Here is an 18,311-nt window from a genome sequence, read left to right as displayed (position 1 = left end):
AGCAGGGCAAAGGCTAATAGAGTTCTGTCAAGAGAACAAGCTGGTCATCACAAACACGCTTTTCCAACAACACAAGAGACGACTCTACACGTGGACATCACCAGATGGGCAGCATCGTAATCAGATTGATTATATTCTCTGCAGCCAAAGATGGAGAAGCTCTATACAGTCAGCAAAAACAAGACCTGGAGCTGACTGTGGCTCAGATCATCAGCTTCTTATAGCAAAATTCCAGCTTAAACTGAAGAAAGTAGGAAAAATCACTGGGCCGGTAAGATACAATCTGAATCAAATCCCTTATGAATACACAGTGGAAGTGAGGGACAGGTTTAAGGATTTAGATTTGCTGGACAGAGTGCCTGAAAAACTATAGGTGGAGGCTCGCAACATTATACAGGAGGCAGCAACGAAAACCATCCCAATGAAAAGGAAATGCAAGAAAGCAAAGTGGCTGTCCAACGAGGCCTTACAAATAGCAGGGGAGAGAAGGCAAGCAAAATGCGAGGGAGATAGTGAAAGATACAGGAAATTGAATGCAGATTTCCAAAAAATAGCAAGGAGAGACAAGAAGGCCTTCTTAAACGAGCAATGCAAAGAAATAGAGGAAAACAACAGAATGGGAACAACCAGAGATCTGTTCAAGAAAATTGGAGATATGAAAGGAACATTTCGTACAAAGATTACCATAATAAAGGACAACAGTGGTAAGGACCTAACAGAAGCAGAAGACATCAAGAAGAGGTGGCAAGAATACACAGAGGAATTATACTAGAAAGATATGGATGGCTCGTACACCCCAGGTAGTGTGGTTGCTGACCTTGAGCCAGACATCCTGGAGAGTGAAGTCAAATGGGCCTTAGAAAGCACTGCAAATAACAAGGCCAGTGGAAGTTATGATATTCCAGCTGAACTATTTAAAATTTTAAAAGATGATGCTGTTAAGGTGCTACACTGAATATGCCAGCAAATTTGGAAAACTCAGTAGTGGCCAGAGGATTGGAGAAGATCAGTCTACATCCCAATCCCAAAGAAGGGCAGTGCCAAAGAATGCTCCAACTACCGCACAATTGAACTCATTTCACACGCTAGCAAGGTTATGCTTAAAATTCTACAAGGCAGGCTTAAGCAGTATGTGGACAGAGAACTCCCAGAAGTGCAAGCTGGATTTTGAAGGGGCAGAGGAACCAGAGACCAAATTGCAAACATGCGCTGGATTATGGAGAAAGCTAGAGAGTTCCAGAAAGACATCTACTTCTGCTTCATTGACTATGCAAAAGCTTTTGACTGTGTCGACCACAGCAAACTATGGCAAGTTCTTAAAGAAATGGGAGTGCCTGATCACCTCATCTGTCTCCTGAGAAATCTCTATGTGGGACAAGAAGCTACAGTTAGAACTGGATATGGAACAACTGATTGGTTCAAAATTGGGAAAGGAGTACGGCAAGGCTGCATATTGTCTCCCTGCTTATTTAACTTATATGCAGAATTCATCATGCGAAAGGCTGGGCTAGATGAATCTCAAGCCGGAATTAAGATTGCCGGAAGAAATATCAACAACCTCAGATATGCAGATGACACAACCTAGATGGCAGAAAGTGAGGAGGAATTAAAGAACCTTTTAATGAGGGTGAAAGAGGAGAGCGCAAAATATGGTCTGAAGCTCAACATCAAAAAAACGAAGATCATGGCCACTGGTCCCATCACCTCCTGGCAAATAGAAGGGGAAGAAATGGAGGCAGTGAGAGATTTTACTTTCTTGGGCTCCATGATCACTGCAGATGGTGACAGCAGTCACGAAATTAAAAGACGCCTGCTCCTTGGGAGAAAGGCGATGGCAAACCTAGACAGCGTCTTAAAAAGCAGAGACATCACCTTGCCAACAAAGGTCCGTATAGTTAAATCCATGGTTTTCCCAGTAGTGATGTATGGAAGTGAGAGCTGGACCATCAAGAAGGCTGATTGCCGAAGAATTGATGCTTTTGAATTATGGTGCTGGAGGAGACTCTTGAGAGTCCCATGGACTGCAAGAAGATCAAACGTATCCATTCTTAAGGAAATCAGCCCTGAGTGCTCACTGGAAGGACAGATCGTGAAGCTGAGGCTCCAATACTTTGGCCACCTCATGAGAAGAGAAGACTCCCTGGAAAAGACCCTGATGTTGGGAAAGATGGAGGGCACAAGGAGAAGGGGACGACAGAGGACGAGGTGGTTGGACAGTGTTCTCGAAGCTACAAACATGAGTCTGACCAAACTGCGGGAGGCAGTGGAAGACAGGAGTGCCTGGCGTGCTCTGGTCCATGGGGTCACGAAGAGTCGGACACGACTAAACGACTAAACAACAACAACAACAAGCCATCTGGTGCCTTCCAGACATACAACCCCCATGATCCTTGACTCTTGGTGATGCTGGCTTGGGGTGATTGGAGTTGTAGTCAAAACTACAGTGGTGCCCCGCAAGACGAACGCCTCGCAAGACGGAAAACCCGCTAGACGAAAGGGTTTTCCGTTTTGGAGGCGCTTCGCAAAACGAATTTCCCTATGGGCTTGCTTCGCAAGACGAAAATGTCTTGCGAGTTCCTGCGGGGGTTTTTCCCTCCCCCCCTTTTCCTAAGCCCTAAGCCGCTTATCAGCTGATCTGCTAAAAGCCGCTAATCCGCTAAGCTGTCAATGGGCTTGCTTCGCAAGACGAAAAAACCGCTGTACGAAGAGTCTCACGGAACGGATTAATTTCGTCTTGCGAGGCACCACTGTATCTAGATAGTATTATGTTGGCCACAGCTGCTCTAAACCACGCATAATTTTATTAGCATCTTTCATGTCCGCCTGCCCTCAGAATAGTTTTCCCAACCCTGAAGGGTAAATAAGGCCCTTCCTCTTGGTCATACACAATTACATCCAACACAAATTGCCACTTCTTTGACTGCATTAAAGCTGATTATAATAGAGCACAATTCAAAATATTAATTGATGTGCATGATCTATGTAGCATTGTTTTACAGAGTGGAATTTGTTTTTATATATATTATTGAAACTTTGCAATGTACAATGCAATAAACACCACCAAACTAATCTAAATAAAAATAAAGAAAGGGAAAAGGAAAAAGAAAGAAAAAGAGAAACAAAAACAAAAAGAGAAAATAGAAGGGAAGAGAGAGAAAATAAAATAAAATACAGAGCTCTCTGTCATGGGTAGATCTTAACCCTTATCTCACAGAAAAGGGGGTGGACCCTCCCAGCTCTCACCTGGGAGATTTACAGAGTGGAATTTGTAAGTATTGCTCCTTATCTGCCTCTTAATTTGTAAGCATTGAGCCACTGCATGAAATTAAAGGAGTAATAGATGGTCAATTTAAAATCATGTTCATACCAAACTCAACTGAATTGTATACATGCTGTACTACTTCGCTATGCCCCTTCCCTAATATGTATTTTCCAGTAATGGTAAATGAATGAATTCGGAAGCATGGTGTAAATAGGTTACCTTTTGCACACGTTATGGTTCTCTGCAAAACATGCTGCATGGCTGACACTGTCTTTTCACATGCCACCTGCAATTGGAAGGAAAATATTTCAGTTTCATTGGCACTTTATTGACTCAGGCCAGTAGCCCTACTGCTTTACTGACACTGAAGACAATTTGTTGGAGCTGTTCTCTTCGAAACATGTGCCCATGGGGAGAAACATTAAATTTAAATGCAAAATCACTAGGAATACGCAGGAGAAACCGAGTTGTGGGTAAGTAAAGGTAAAGGGACCCCTGACCATTAGGTCCAGTCGTGACGGACTCTGGGGTTGCGGCGCTCATCTCTCTTTATTGGCTGAGGGAGCCGGCGTACAGCTTCCAGGTTATGTGGCCAGCATGACTAAGCCGCTTCTGGCGAACCAGAGCAGCACATGGAAACGCCGTTTACCTTCCCGCTGGAGCGGTACCTATTTATCTACTTGCATTTTAACGTGCTTTTGAACTGCTAGGTTGGCAGGAGCAGGGACCGAGCAACGGGAGCTTACCCCATCGCGGGGATTTGAACCACCAACCTTCTGATCAGCAAGTCCTAGGCTCTGTGGTTTAACCCACAGCGCCACCCGCATCCCAAGTTGTAGGTAGCAGGCTTTATTGCCAAACAAAGCCTTTGGCATGTTATATTCTATTATTCCCCAAAATGAAAGCTTGAAGACAGAGTGGTATATAACACAATACAGATATTCTGGGCGTCAGCATTTAATACATAAAATATTTTAACATGGTATTCTCTTACTTTTTCAGAAATTTTGATACAATACTTCAGAAAGCTATAGTTGCTCATGGTATGTGCAAACATATGATTCTGTTGCCTTATACCAGATCAACCTATCAGTTCATCTACAACCACTCCCACCTCAGTATTGTCTATTCTGACTTGTAGCAAACTTCCAATGTGTCAAGCACCAGTATTTTCCAACCCTACTGCCCAAAAACCTTCTACGTGGAGGGTATTTTAACTTGTATTCACCTTTTTGTTTTCTTTTGACACTTCATTGCCTCTGTTCAAGCTGATCTTGCAGGTTTCCATAGCCCTTACTCCACCCAGGAACTAGCACCCAGCAGCATAAACAGCACTGATGCAGTAGATAGGTGTATAATTTGACACTGGAAGTGCATGAACCCAACACTATCACATGCTCATTCTCATACCACTAACCTATGGTTTGCTGTTACATCTGAACAAGGGCATTCATCCTCTATTGCTTTATATGGCCTCGTTTCCTTATCCTGTCGTCTTCATTTACAAATTTACATACTAAGAATTTAAAGTAAAGAAATGAGAATATTTATTCTGTCATTGAGGCAGGAAGGAAAACTGGGAAAAGTGTCTGTCCATACTTTTAGATTGTCCGGATGCTTGTGGGTCCAGGCCAAGAGCATGGCAGCAAACAGGTCTCCCGTACCAACGAAGACAGCATCTACTTTAGGAGACTCCATTCGGATCCTCTGTGTCACTGTGGTCCCATCTTGTGAAGCTGTTAAGGAAGGCTCATATTTATATTCTTCCCAGTTTAATGTAATCAAAGAGGAATCTGAGGTTAACTCATAGGTGGGCAACATAGTAACCATGCGCCAAATACAAGTGTCTACAAGTGACTTTCCCTACATGTGAAGGCAGGCTCTGGCAAATTGAGCAGACAAGGCCAATTGTGGTCCTTTCCTTTGGACCACACCAGCTAGGCAAGAGTGGGGTCTTGTCATCCGAGCAGCCCATGTATTCCTTACACACTGCCCAGGCTTGCACCCCGGGGAGCTCACTTCAGTGCTGTTAATGCAGTGAGCTGACTTCACCCCCGGAGGCACACTCCATTGTCTCTCGAGATGGATGGATGCTGATGCCAACAACAACAACAGCAATAACAAGTGCCTGCAAAATGTATTAGTAATATCTCGAAAGAAAGGTAACTTTGATTTATTTTTACATGTATCTGCATTTATATATGAAACTTAATTTTCAATAAATGTTCTCCTTTATTGTGGTGTGTATTTTTAATGTGTATGCATATGACAAAGCAGGGCTTTCTCACTTAAACAAATAAATCAACTTACTTTTCCTGTGGCTTCCTAATGCTATCAGGTAATCATCTCCTGAAGGTGCCTGGAGGTCTGAGCTGGTGATTACAACAGTCTCGGGTCCCATATTGTGGAGCATATCCATTACCTTTCCATGGACCAAAATATTAAACAGTTAATTCTCATTGAAGAATAATGACAAATAGTTAAAAGTCCCAGCATTTCTCTAAAAGGCAGGCACTAATGTAAAATACAAACTTACAAGTATGTTATATTTAACATTTAAAAAGTTTGTATTAGTGAGAGCCACTATTTTTAATACCCTCCACCTCACGAAAAGCCAAGCTGCTCCAGTAATGCTGCTTTTGACAATTTGGGCTCTTACAGTGCAATTCTATACATGTCTGCTTAGAAGAGGGGCTGTCAACCTGGTCCCTAATGCCCACTAGCGGGCATTTCAGGATTCTAGGTGGGTGGTAGGGGGTTCTACAGCACAAGCTGAATCCTCCTTCCATCAAGCACTGGAGAGCAGTAAAGAAATTTTACCATCAAGAAAGATGCATTAGTGGGCGGTAAGTATAAAAAGGTTGACTACCCCTGGCTTAGAAGCAAGTCCCATTGCTTTCAATAAGTCTTATTCCCAATTAAGTTGGTATAAGATTGCTGCCTTGGAAATAACTCTTCTTCACACAGTCCATTTTTGTTTCTAACAAAAAGAAAAGGAAAGCAGTTTTCTTTCTCTAGGATAACAAAGTAGGATATCTGCATGGAAAACAAGAAGGCCTGGGCTTAGTATCCTGTTTGTGCCAAGAGACACAGGGCTGTTGCACAGTGACTACATGTGGGTATACTGCATGTATCAGGTGTGCTCTCCTGCCTCCCAGAGCCATATTTACTGTGCTAAGATGGGACTAAACAAAATATTTATCAGAACTTTCACAAAACTAGAATTCCCAGGGTAATTGTGGGGAGGCCACTGCAATTAAACTAGTCTAAACTTGGCTTTGATTTACTGCATAGGTGGTTCTCAGCTCATAACTTTGAGGTCATGGAAACAAAGGCCAAGGTTGTACATGATGTACTGCATGCCAATGTGCCCCCGAGGGTAGCTGGGGCTCACTTTATGAGAATATTTTTAATGCCTGATTCAGCCAGCTCTTCATTCCACATTGTTTTATGCCTGGCTGAAACTTTATTATGTTTAAAGAGATATTTTTTCCCTTTCAGAATGGGATTGAGCAAGCAGACAGACTGATAGAAAATTCTTCTGTAAAGATTTTGGAATGTGACTAGAAAATCTATAGACCTAAAGTTAGCATCTTATTAACTTGTCAGGCAGTCCAGAGACTACTTAACTTGGGCTTGCTTCCATTAATGAGACTGAAAATGGCAAACAAAGCATTATAATTAGCAATGAAAGACAGGAGGGGTATTCCCTGGTGACTCCAGAAGCATAAAAAAAAGGAGAATAAGGATAAAAATAGCCGTAATAGTCGAGAGATGCTTTCTGATGCAGGGAAAAGTGTAATCTGTGGGCTGACATTCAATTGGCTTTGCTGGGAGAAAAATTGCAAAGATCAGGGGCCTGTTTATTCTTGGCATCAGGATATTTGTCTAGACAGAACCTAATTAGCGAAACTTAACATCAGAGGACTTTACTTACAGGAATCAATAGCATTCAGTAGATTGCTGGAATATCTACACTTCAGTACCCAATTATCCCATTTAAAGACAGGGTGTGTTTACCAGAAATTTAAGACTACAGTCCAGTGGTAAATTATATCTATAGGACTTCCATAGCTATATTAGTACAGAACTGTGTCATGAAAACACATTCGTGACCATAACTATTAGCACAGTTGTTCCCAAACATTTCCCCCCTCCACAGACCACTGGAAAATTGCCAAGGGTTTTGGAGGATCACTTATGGGTTGTTGTTTTTTCTGCTTCTTGTAGCAGTTGCAATGTGCTGTGCTACAGATGCTGTATGATTTTTCATTACATCTCTATTGCTTCTTTTATTTCTTATATACTGCATGTTATGTGAATTCCATAGACTTCAAATTGCAATACAATACAAGAAATAAAAGCATCAATAAAAATACAATTAAAAATCAATATGAATATTTACTGTGTGGGATGTACCACCTGCCTTCTTCAACCACAAATCCACACATATGCTGCAGACTAAACACTGTGCCTTTAAGTATGGTTGTGTAATGGGATTAGGGGTTGCTTGTGCGTAAGCGCCAAACCGCTCCAAGTTGAGTAGTTGGCTAAAACCTTCCCTAGCCGGACAGCCCTTACTTCGTGGCTGTCTTAATCACTGGCAGAATCCGTCAGTGGGCGTTTCCTGAACTTTTTCCAACATAAGAGCTCCTTGACAGAAAGTCTCCGCCTGGATTCCCTGCGCGTCAGCTTTCTGCGCAGAGTGGGCATCCCCAGGGGAGGTCCTGAGCTCTCTCCACTGGTCTCGCTGGAAGCGTCCCTGAGCCTTCCCTCCGACTCCTCCTCCTTCCCTTCTTCCTCAGCGGAAGCTCTCCCTCTTTCCCTGCTGGTTCCCTCCCCAGCATCCGAGAGCCTCTCCACCCCCCTGAGATCCGATGGCAGTTCCCTGACAGGTTGAGTCCCAGTTTGCAAAACAACAACAAACCTATGGTTATGTGAAACATATTCAATAAACACACAAGACGTAACTGGCTGTACTTTTGAATAAATGAGGTATACTATTCATTGTATCAAATGTAGATTTCAACAGAAGTAGCTCATAAAGTTCAACGGAAAAAGCAGAAGACCCAGTGGATCAGTTCATTCTGTAATCAGTTCATGCATAAGGTCCATATGTGTATACTGTAAGTGTCTATTCCACCTGTCTGTTCTTGAAGTTCAACAATCCACATGAAAGGTTGTTACAGTTCCACAGAATCCTTTCACAGAGTCTAAGACAAGGATTTCTGGAATATTTGCCTTGTTTCACAGTCCTGAAGCCCAGGATGGCGAAACAAGGCTAATATTCTGCTTTTTCCGTTGAACTTTATGAGCTACTTCTGTTGAAATCTACATTTGATACAATGAATAGTATACCTTATTTATTCAAAAGTACAGTAAGGTCTTGTGTGTTTATTGCAGACCACTGTTTAGAAACCCTTGACCTAACACATAATTATCACAGCAGTAACAGTTACTACACTCTAACAATAGCTCTATCTCAAAACACAATTATTCCGATTTATCTTTTTATACAGCACACTTTTTAAATGTGCAGAGATACTCCACAATTGCCACTTTAGTTTAGCATCACAGTTTTCTGTGCCCCTTAACTGAATCTGCCCGGCCTGGATGCCAGCCTGGCTCTTTCTTCTGTCATCATGAATCAAAGCCTAAAGGAACAGCTCACCATGCATCCCACTGACAAAACTATCTTCTCTTCTCTTATTAACAATAGGGGGGGAAATACCAAGAGCAAGAACTCAGAGCTCCTTCCATACCACTTATTGAATGCTGAATGAGACACTGGTTTGCAGGCAATAGACGCTGTTCAGCTTATTATTTTTCTTGTGGCTGATGGTTAAATTAAAGGGGGCTTCTTTGTGGGTTGCCATGAATTTGTTTTGGAAATAATGTAGTGCCAGGAGCTAAGATGTGGAATCAGGAGACTTGAACAAAGGCATAATTGCACTAAAAGATCTTCTTAGGGAAGTGTCTTAATCAACCTTATGGTAAAGTCAGGATCGCCATATTTCAAAAAGTGGAAACCCAGACAATTTACAGGAATTCAGTCCATTTTCAACGGGCAAATCCCAGATATGTCCAGGAAATTATGGACGTATGGCAGCCCTAGGTAAAGTGGAATATGCTTATTCTCATTTCCTACTATTGTTTTCACAGCACCAACATATAAGCACCAGGGGGCAGTACTGCAAAGTAAAGCAATGCTGAAAGTCAATTTTGAATTGCAAGTATTGTTTTCTCCAGTGTTGAGTTCACTTCTCTGTGATTTTTTCAAAACCAAAAAAAAGTTGCTCTATGTGCAGAATAAAGCACTGAATCATTAACATTTTTACAACGATATAGTTAATCCTAAATACTGTGGCTTTAAGTATGGTTGAATCCTAGTTGATGTGTGCCATAGTTTGCTTCTTTCTCGGTCATTTTGCAACTGCCTTTTGCTGAGCTAAACCATAGTCTGGCTTAATGTGTCACCTGAACTTGGACTTGTGGCTTATTTCTCCTGGACAAACCACAAGTTGCAAGCCATAGGCCAAAATTTGGTTACCCACTTGTGGTTTGTTTGGAGAGAGCTAAACTACAAGCCTGGATTCAGGCAACATGCTAAGCCAAACCACAGCTTAGCTCAGCAAAGTGCATCATCATCATGACCAGGAAGGAGCAAAGCAGCTCCAATCTGCTCTCCAGGAGTGCACAAATTTGCTTTCTTGCACTAAGCCATGGCTTTGCTTAACATGGTTTGTGAATGGGGGCAGAGAAAAGAGGTGGTCTTGCCCACTTTTGGCTCCGGTCCCACCTACACTTGTCATGCAGCCATCCCACTAATTACCCCCGAATACAAAAAAGTTGCCCACTTCTGTTTTTAAAGTTCTTACGTGCTACTAACCTGTGGTAAATGCATGGAAGCAGACCAACTGCACTAAGTGTACAAATGTCTACAAGCAGTCACAACAACCCTTTCTCTAGCAGTCACAATCACACAACAATGGTAAGGGCTGCAACAACTGCCACATAGAGGCACTCCATACACTTGACATCTCTTTGTGATTTGTACAAGTCTACCAACAGCACCATATTCGACCCACAAGCGATTACATGGAGGCATTAAAATGTTTTCACTGGGGCACTTAGATATCTAAGAGTTCAAGAACACCTACCTCTATAGCCTCTTTTTCGGTGTGTATCTTCCTCCCGGTAAGTAACCTACAAAGCAGGAAATAACAGTCCAGCGTCCTTTTAAAATAAACATCTTTTGCTAATTAAGATTTTAGCAATAAAATCTATAGTGCACTTTACTGGGGAATATCATCCTCCAACTTTAAATGAGATAAAACTAATAAACGCCACATTGCACAAAGATTCAAACAGCTTCCCATCAAACTGGTCCTCAAAAACAAGAGACATGGTATAACAAGCCCCTATGTTGTATCCTTTGTCTCTGACATAGTATTACGGAAGCTCAAGAGTCTAGCAAGTAGGGAACTTTTAAGGAAGGTTCTAACAACCTTCTGAGCTACTATAAAACCCTAGGTATAATTCTGGCCTCTTTCTTCACAGCTGGTGTTTGAGGCTCATTCTTTAACCTATTTCTCATTCTTTAATCTATTTCTGTGTCATGTTTTATACAGTTCTGTGAATTTATGGGCTGCCTTGGTTCAACAGATAGAGAAAAGTTGTTTGCATAGAGTTCCCTTTTGCACTGCTATCATATTTCATTTAATTTATTTCAGGTATTTTAGCTGCTTTTTCTGACACAGTGGTACTCGAAGGAGAGTTCAAGACAAGAAGGTATCATAAATTAATAATTCAAATTTATAACACATTTCTAAAAGTCTTCTTACTATCTTTGGCCAAGGCCTTCTAATCAAAAGGCTCTGAATGTTGTCTTACTAAGGTGTTATTCAGTGTGATAAATGTATAAGTTTGCCTTCACACTAGCAAATACAAGAAGTTAATCTATGTTGCTCATCAACCCTTGGCATCTTCTAATCCTCTCAGCTAACAGACCCTGTAAAATGATAGACTCAAACAGCATATGTACCCCATGTTGTTTAAACAACCCCAGCCAAACTAATTTAGCAAACTTACCAAATTTTAGATTTGTAAGCACGTGATTTTATATATGGCAAGAAATGTCAAGAATGCATTTAATATTCATTTTAATTAATTACAAAATGCAACTTATCATTTTAATCAGGATAATAATAATAATGAAAACTATTTATCTCTACTTCTTAAAAAATATATGAGGAAAAATAATACTTACTCAGCCTCAAACTGATTAGGTGTTATTATATCTGCTACAGGCACAACCTTGTCCTTATAAACTGGAAGAAGATCCTTTGGAACATACTGTAAAGAATAAGAAAAATGATATTTGCTTTGGAAAGCTTAAGCAGATTCTTCATTATTCACAGTTTATTCTAACAAAGTTCAAATCCTCCAAAAACAAATCCATAAATGAGCAGCTCTTCTTCTCAGCTCAATCCAGAAATTGATAAGCACACTGGTAGGAAGAGATTCACAACTATTACTGCACTTGGAAATTTCATATGAGGGACTGCTCAAAATTTGCTACATGCTGGCATCTACATATAAATACCGACAATCCCTAGAGGAATACTGTGAATGCCCCAATGTGTGTGTATATGTGTGTGTGTGTGTGATCGTCAACATTTGCACGAGTGTCAATAGCAGGCATAGGCAAACTCAGCCCTCCAGATGTTTTGGAACTACAGCTCCCATCATCCCTAGCTAACAGGACCAGTGGTCAGGGATGATGGGAGTTGTAGTCCCAAAACACATGGAGGGCTGAGTTTGCCTATGCCTGGTCAATAGTAACAAAATTCTACACACAGTTCCAGCAAATTCTGCTATTCTGCTGCAGCAGAAAGAAAGGCTGCTGTGGTGTGGGGGGAGGGGGAAATCACCTATTTTTTTTAAGACAAACTACCGTACTTTCCGTAAATGGCTTTCCATACAGAGTAGCCACCATGCAGTTGCACTTCAAGCAGCCAGCACACCACACATTCCACACATGCAGACAGAGTTTTCGTTCCCTGTTATACTGGTCTAGTCTGTATCTATGTCCTGAAGAAATAGGGTTTGTTTTGGTATAACGTTATTCATTAAGATGGGCCAAGAGTGAGATGATTACCAACCATATAGCCTTCCCCACTCCACTTGTCACCCATCACAGGATCGCATACTGAAAGAGAAAATTAAAATTGTTAATGCAGATGCAATAATGCCACCGTATAAGAACACTTTTAAGTATGAAGAGCCAAGAGATCATAACCATGCCAGGCTCATTGAAAACCTCTATGGTACTTACAATATATTGTTATTATCCTATGCTAGGAAATTGATCTTTGCTAAAAAAAAACAAAAACAAAAATTCACACACAAACAAAACTTTGTTTGTACAGGATCCATAAAAGGATAGAAGGATTATAGGCTGTGAATCTGTCCAGTAATTTGAAGGGAACACTTCTCATACCTAGAGTGACCAAATGGTCAGACAGCAGCAACTTGAACAGGAGCTCTTAGAACTGTTTGAAAGCGATGTTAACCTATATTGATTCCAGCAAGCAAGGTCTTGTCTCATAGCTCCAGGGTATCAGGCAAGACTTAAACAGCTAATGTAACGAAAGTTATTCAGTGACCTTTGAATCTGAATTCTCTCTAGCGAATGCTCCAGCACTCAGTTGCCTCTTTGAAATCAGAGCAGCTAAGTCAAGGCTGCAAGTTCCACTGCAACATCAGAGGAGATCAGTCTCTTGTTGCCAGACAAAACACCCATGAGCTGTGAACTTGCTAATGCCCTTTTATTGTCACTACAGCACTGCTAAGAGATTTCTCTGGTGTCCCAGCTGGTGACATCGAAACTACTTTACTCACAATAAATATCATGATTTATTTTTTATATACTATCAATGCCATAACCACTTTTGCCTTCCCTGAGCCTTTAGAGTTATGTTCAGGAGGGCCACCAATATCTTATGTCTGTGAGATCTCCCTAACTACATAATGTAAAGTGAAGAATTTGTATATTAGAAACTTACCATATACCAAATTGGAGTTCTGTTGTTTTAGCTCTTGAACAATATCAACCACCATTGCAAGGAATGATTTGTCTCTTGTGTAGCCTTTGAAGGGAGGGATAAGAGGGGAAATTAAGATTATGTTGGGAAAGTATTTTCCACACTCAATTTCTGTTCAGTGGCAGCAGCTCTATGAACTGGCCTGTAGTTGTCACTTCTATAAATTGGGGTGAGTTTGCTATATTAGAGTTTATCTGCCTGGACATGTGGAAGGACTCTTAAGCCAATCTTTTTTCATAGGTCTAAGAGATCAAAGCAAACACAAACACAGAAACCACTATAAGCTTCCAAGCAGTTTTTCTGCTAACAAAATCATTCTCTTCCCTTGAGGAAAGACAACCATATTTTCTGTCCAGGATGCAGATTGGCTGTAGTGGTTTTTACTTTCCTCCATGTGTGACTCAATCACCACAAATTGAAGTGCCACAGGTCACATTTTGATCTTCATTTAGTTTTTCAGCTTTGCCAGTTCAAATGCAGAGGACTGAGGATGGTAAATGTTATAAATGTATTCTTTATCAAGGGTAGAGCCCCTACTTTTGCAAACACACGCCAAATGGAACCCTCCCAACTTCTCCCCCCACAACCCCTCCATAAACCAGAGTGAGCTGGAGGAAGTATTCACATAATATAGAATTGGAATGGTCCCCAAGGATCATCTAGTCCAATCCCCTGCAATGCAGGAATCACAGCTAAAATAATCCCTGACAGATGACTGTTCAAGCTCTGCTCAAAACCTCCAAGGAAAGAGAGTGCACCACCTTTCACGATAGTCTGTTCCACAGTGGAACAGCTTTTACTGCCAGAAAGTTCCTCCTAATGCTTAGTTGGAATCTCCTTTCTTGTAATATGAATCCATTGGTTTGAGTTCTACCCTCTGGGGCAGCAGAAAACAAGCTTCCTCCATCTTCCATGTGACAGCTCTTCAGATATTTGAAGATGGCTATCATATCTCCTCTCAGTCTTCTCTGCTCCAGGCTAAACATGTCCAACTCCCTCAACTGTCCCTCATATAATAATAATAAGAAGAAGAATAATTTTTTATTTATACCCCGCCCTCCCCAGCCAAGGCCGGGCTCAGAGCGGCTTACAAGCAATAATAAAAACAAGATGAATGATTACAAACTTAAAAACAAAAATAAAATACAACATTAAAATAATGGAACATTAAAATATTAAAATGTAGCCTCATCGCAGGAGGAGAAGGAAAAGAAAGAAAAAAAAAGAGAGGGAGGGAGGGAATCAAATTGGCTCCAAGCCAAAGGCCAGGCGGAACAACTCTGTCTTACAGGCCCTGCGGAAAGGAATCAGATCCTGCAGGGCCCTGGTCTCATGAGGCAGAGGGTTCCACCAGGCCGGAGCCAGAGTGGCTTAGCTTCCAGACCTTTTATTATCTCGGTCATCCTCCTCTGCACACATTCCAGTCAGAACCTTACATTTTTCCTATTGAAATATATTTTGTTAGTTTTGGCCAAGTTCTCCAATCTGGAAGCTGCAGCCACTCAGATCAAGCACCCACCCATAAGGGGCTTGTTGTGAGGCAAAGTGAATGGCATCTCAGAAACCCTGAATGAATACATAAAGTTACTGTATAAGATGGCCGTGAACAGAATAGATGGTTTGCTATTCTGCAAAACCAAATGAAGCAAGAACTCCCCAGCCCCCACCTCTGCTCTTCAACACTGTTGAGTTCTAGCAGGTAATTCAGATGAAATTCAGAGCAAACTTTGCCCTGCCTATATAGGAGTGACCCTTATACATTTTACTCAAGAGTTATTCATTAGTTTAGAGAGATTACTTTAGTGAATAATTTACACGTCTGGTCATCATTCCTCAGAGAGTTTAGAAATATGGCCTAAGTTATATCCATGCCATACATTTAAAGCACTCTTACACCACTTCATGGAGAATCCTGAAAATTGTAGTTTGTTGAGGGTGCTGGGAATGGTAGCTCTGTGAGGTCATCACCTTTAACATACCAGAGCTCCCAGAATTCTTTGCGGGGAGCTATGCCTGTTAAAAGTGGTGTAAATGTATGGTGTGGCAGTCACCTTAGTCTTAGGTCTAAACAAGACATAACAAGAGACACTAGGGAGACCTGAGACAAAATGTATCGTGAGGGACAAGGAGCAGCTGCTGCTCTGTGTGTTTTCAAACAACATATAATACCCCCAAAAATGCAATATAATGTCACCACACAATGAAACTCCCCATTCTCATCCCCTACCAGCCAATGATGTGGGACGGTGGCAAGGAGAAGGCCCGTGTGATAACATCACATTCCACTGTTTTAATAGGCATTATAAAGCAAAGAGCACAAAAACAGCAGCAACGCCATATCTCTTATAACAGTGACTTTAGTTCTTTGGTCACAATGTGTGATACTGAAAGTAGAGACCAAAGTCGCCACATGCAGTAGAAGCTGCTAAAATTTTTTATTTAGCAAGCTTGCCTGAACATGTAAACAAAGTTGCAGATAACTGCATTTAAATTTTGATTATTTTATTTGTATATTGTTTACAGCTGCTTTATGCATGCTGCTTAGAGATTCTATGATTAAATAGTTTATATATTTGTCAATCTAAATAGATAAATAAATAAATAGATAAATAAATTGTATCGCTCTTAGATATTAGACTAGCAATCCAAATTGGGTTCATTGGAATGTGTCTGTGTAGGGTGCTGCGTCCTGGGCTAATATTTTCAGGAAATTTTAATTGTTCTCTCTTCCCAAACAATAAACAGGGCCAAGACAATGAGCAAAAATAAAGATTCAAATTAGAGTTTTAACCTTTCTATCCAGCAAGCACAATGTATTAGTCAATGAATGTCTGAAATGTTATTTGTTTCACTGGTGCCATACTCTCTTTCATCAAAGCTTCTTTTTCCCACTTACACACAACTCCCATAAAATATAGTTCCTCACAACTTATGCTTTCCTGAAAAGCTCTGAATATGGACACAGAATAATACCTTAAAAATCAACTTTAAATGATATAGACTTTTCAGTCTCAAAATTACCTCAATTATTTCAAACTATACTTTGAAAAAAGCAACCCTGAGCCCAGATAGAAGCAGGATAAGAAATAAAATAAAAATAAGCAATAGTGCAGGTAGAAAAATATTTTAGCTGGCCAGCTGTGGTTGGTAAAAGAAAGCAATTCTGTGAAGCTTTTCTGTCATTTTGCACATTAAGATTTTCCTCAGGGGGAAAATTAAAAAGGTCTTCAAAACAAATGGAATCTGTTTATGCTGAAAATTCATTGCCACATCAGTGCAATCTCATTCACTTTGTTATTAAATATCTCCTTTACCTCCAAGAACTCCATGGAAACCAGAGCAGGGGGAAATAAACTGTCAGCTGTGCAATACCCTTCATGGCAGAGTAGCCTTTATGGGCGATAATTCTGGACCTGTATCATTAAATTTCCCCGTTATCCCCGGCTTTGAAACCACCTCCCTTCTTGAGGAAGTTATATAAATCAATATGGCAATCAATTTCATCTAGCAAGTTTATAACAAGCCTATTCACTGCAGTAAGGAATACAGAAAATGAAATTTAAAACATATGCACTGTATGCATTGAGGTGAAACTATGTTATTAATAATAATCTGCAGAAATGTGAGTGAGGGTATTTTGCTGGATGCAAAGCTTTATATTACAAGCTTCCTGCTGAGGTTGCTTTTTAAAAATGCTTCTCCTAGAGAGGTAATGCAGACAAAACACTGAGTTATCTCTTAACCACGTTTAAGAGATTGAGAGAAGGCCACCTAGGACCCCCTTTGCCTTAACAACAGTTATGGAATCATTTACCCTCAGCTATGGAATCATTTAACCTCAGCGTACGTATTTCAGGTGGTTTAGTGGCCACGATAACACTCTCGCAAAAATAAAGAAGCTTACCTGTAAGTACATAATCGTAATGATTTACATTGTTCAGTTTCAGTCCTTCATATAGTTCATGAAGTTCATCTGAATTTAACACCTGCCCCTTCCAGTGATCATAACCTGAGCAAAGAAACAGACCAAATAAAATTACAGGTTGGATGGGTTAAGTAAGACTACACCTGGTGGTGTATCCCTCTGGAACTGGTCTGTACCTTTTTCTCATTTAGATTGCACTAACCCTTGCTATAATGTCTCTTTGGGAATTATCTCAGGTTTGGGGAATTGTGCAGCAGATGGTGACAGGTAACTTGACAGCTTGAGGAACGGATACCCATGAACACCCAGCTGGTACTACACATATTGAGGTCTGCAGTGCTACCTTTAGGCTGTCACTACAAAGGTCATTTGCTCAAGACCTCTCCCCTCAGGGATCCTTCATGGCCAGAGGATGTTCACACTAAGTATAGAATGTAATATAGACTGTGGGTAATTGGCAACCCAATCATTCCTGGTGATGAGTGGAGGAAGAGTGCTGCCTTCACTTCCTGATGGTGTCCACACTACTAGGAGCTGTCCCTCTACTCACCCAAAGATCCATAGCAGGCTGCAGTGTTCAGAAAGCCCCGTGGGGTGGATGGAATCAGGTCATAGGTCATATCTGACCTACAAGACAAAGGTTCCCCATCTAATGACACATTTTACACCCAGGCCTTGAAACTGATGTGTTTCAAGTCAGTTATATTTATATTGTCTATTGATGATTGGTTTATTGTTTATTTTGAATTCATGTTTGGTGTGTATTATAGTGTTTTGTTAAATTAAATGTTACTGTTTTAATTCCATATATTGTAAACTGCCCTGGGATCTTAACTGATGAAGGGCAGTTTAAAAATGGAATATGCAAATAATAAATAAAGCAATGGCAGTTACAGCCTGAACACTGGAAACAGAGGGAATGATTGACTCCACAGCATCTCCACACAATAATCTCATTAAAACTGAAATTGTTGTGGCAGGTTTTGTAGGGGAATGAGTGAGAGCACTAAAACAAGAT

The 18,311-nt window shown here is 40.8% G+C and overlaps 1 protein-coding gene across 1 annotated transcript in view; it reads right to left on the bottom strand.

The window, feature by feature from the left end:
• PDXK (pyridoxal kinase) overlaps positions 1 to 18,311 on the bottom strand; it is a 52,781-nt gene that overhangs the window by 9,587 nt on the left and 24,883 nt on the right. The window contains exons 3-10 of the mRNA XM_081858627.1: positions 17,273 to 17,377; positions 13,330 to 13,413; positions 12,427 to 12,473; positions 11,532 to 11,617; positions 10,423 to 10,468; positions 5,573 to 5,684; positions 4,862 to 4,998; positions 3,482 to 3,548 (exon numbers count right to left, since the gene is read on the bottom strand). Coding sequence (XP_081714753.1) covers positions 3,482 to 3,548; positions 4,862 to 4,998; positions 5,573 to 5,684; positions 10,423 to 10,468; positions 11,532 to 11,617; positions 12,427 to 12,473; positions 13,330 to 13,413; positions 17,273 to 17,377 — 684 coding nt within the window. The remainder of the gene's footprint in view (positions 1 to 3,481; positions 3,549 to 4,861; positions 4,999 to 5,572; positions 5,685 to 10,422; positions 10,469 to 11,531; positions 11,618 to 12,426; positions 12,474 to 13,329; positions 13,414 to 17,272; positions 17,378 to 18,311) is intronic.

The sequence above is a fragment of the Podarcis erhardii genome, assembly GCF_964252035.2.
Source record: "Podarcis erhardii genome assembly, chromosome: 4".
NCBI classification, from domain to species: domain Eukaryota; kingdom Metazoa; phylum Chordata; class Lepidosauria; order Squamata; family Lacertidae; genus Podarcis; species Podarcis erhardii.
Note: the sequence above shows the minus strand (reverse complement) of the source record. Positions and strands in the feature narration are given on the sequence as shown.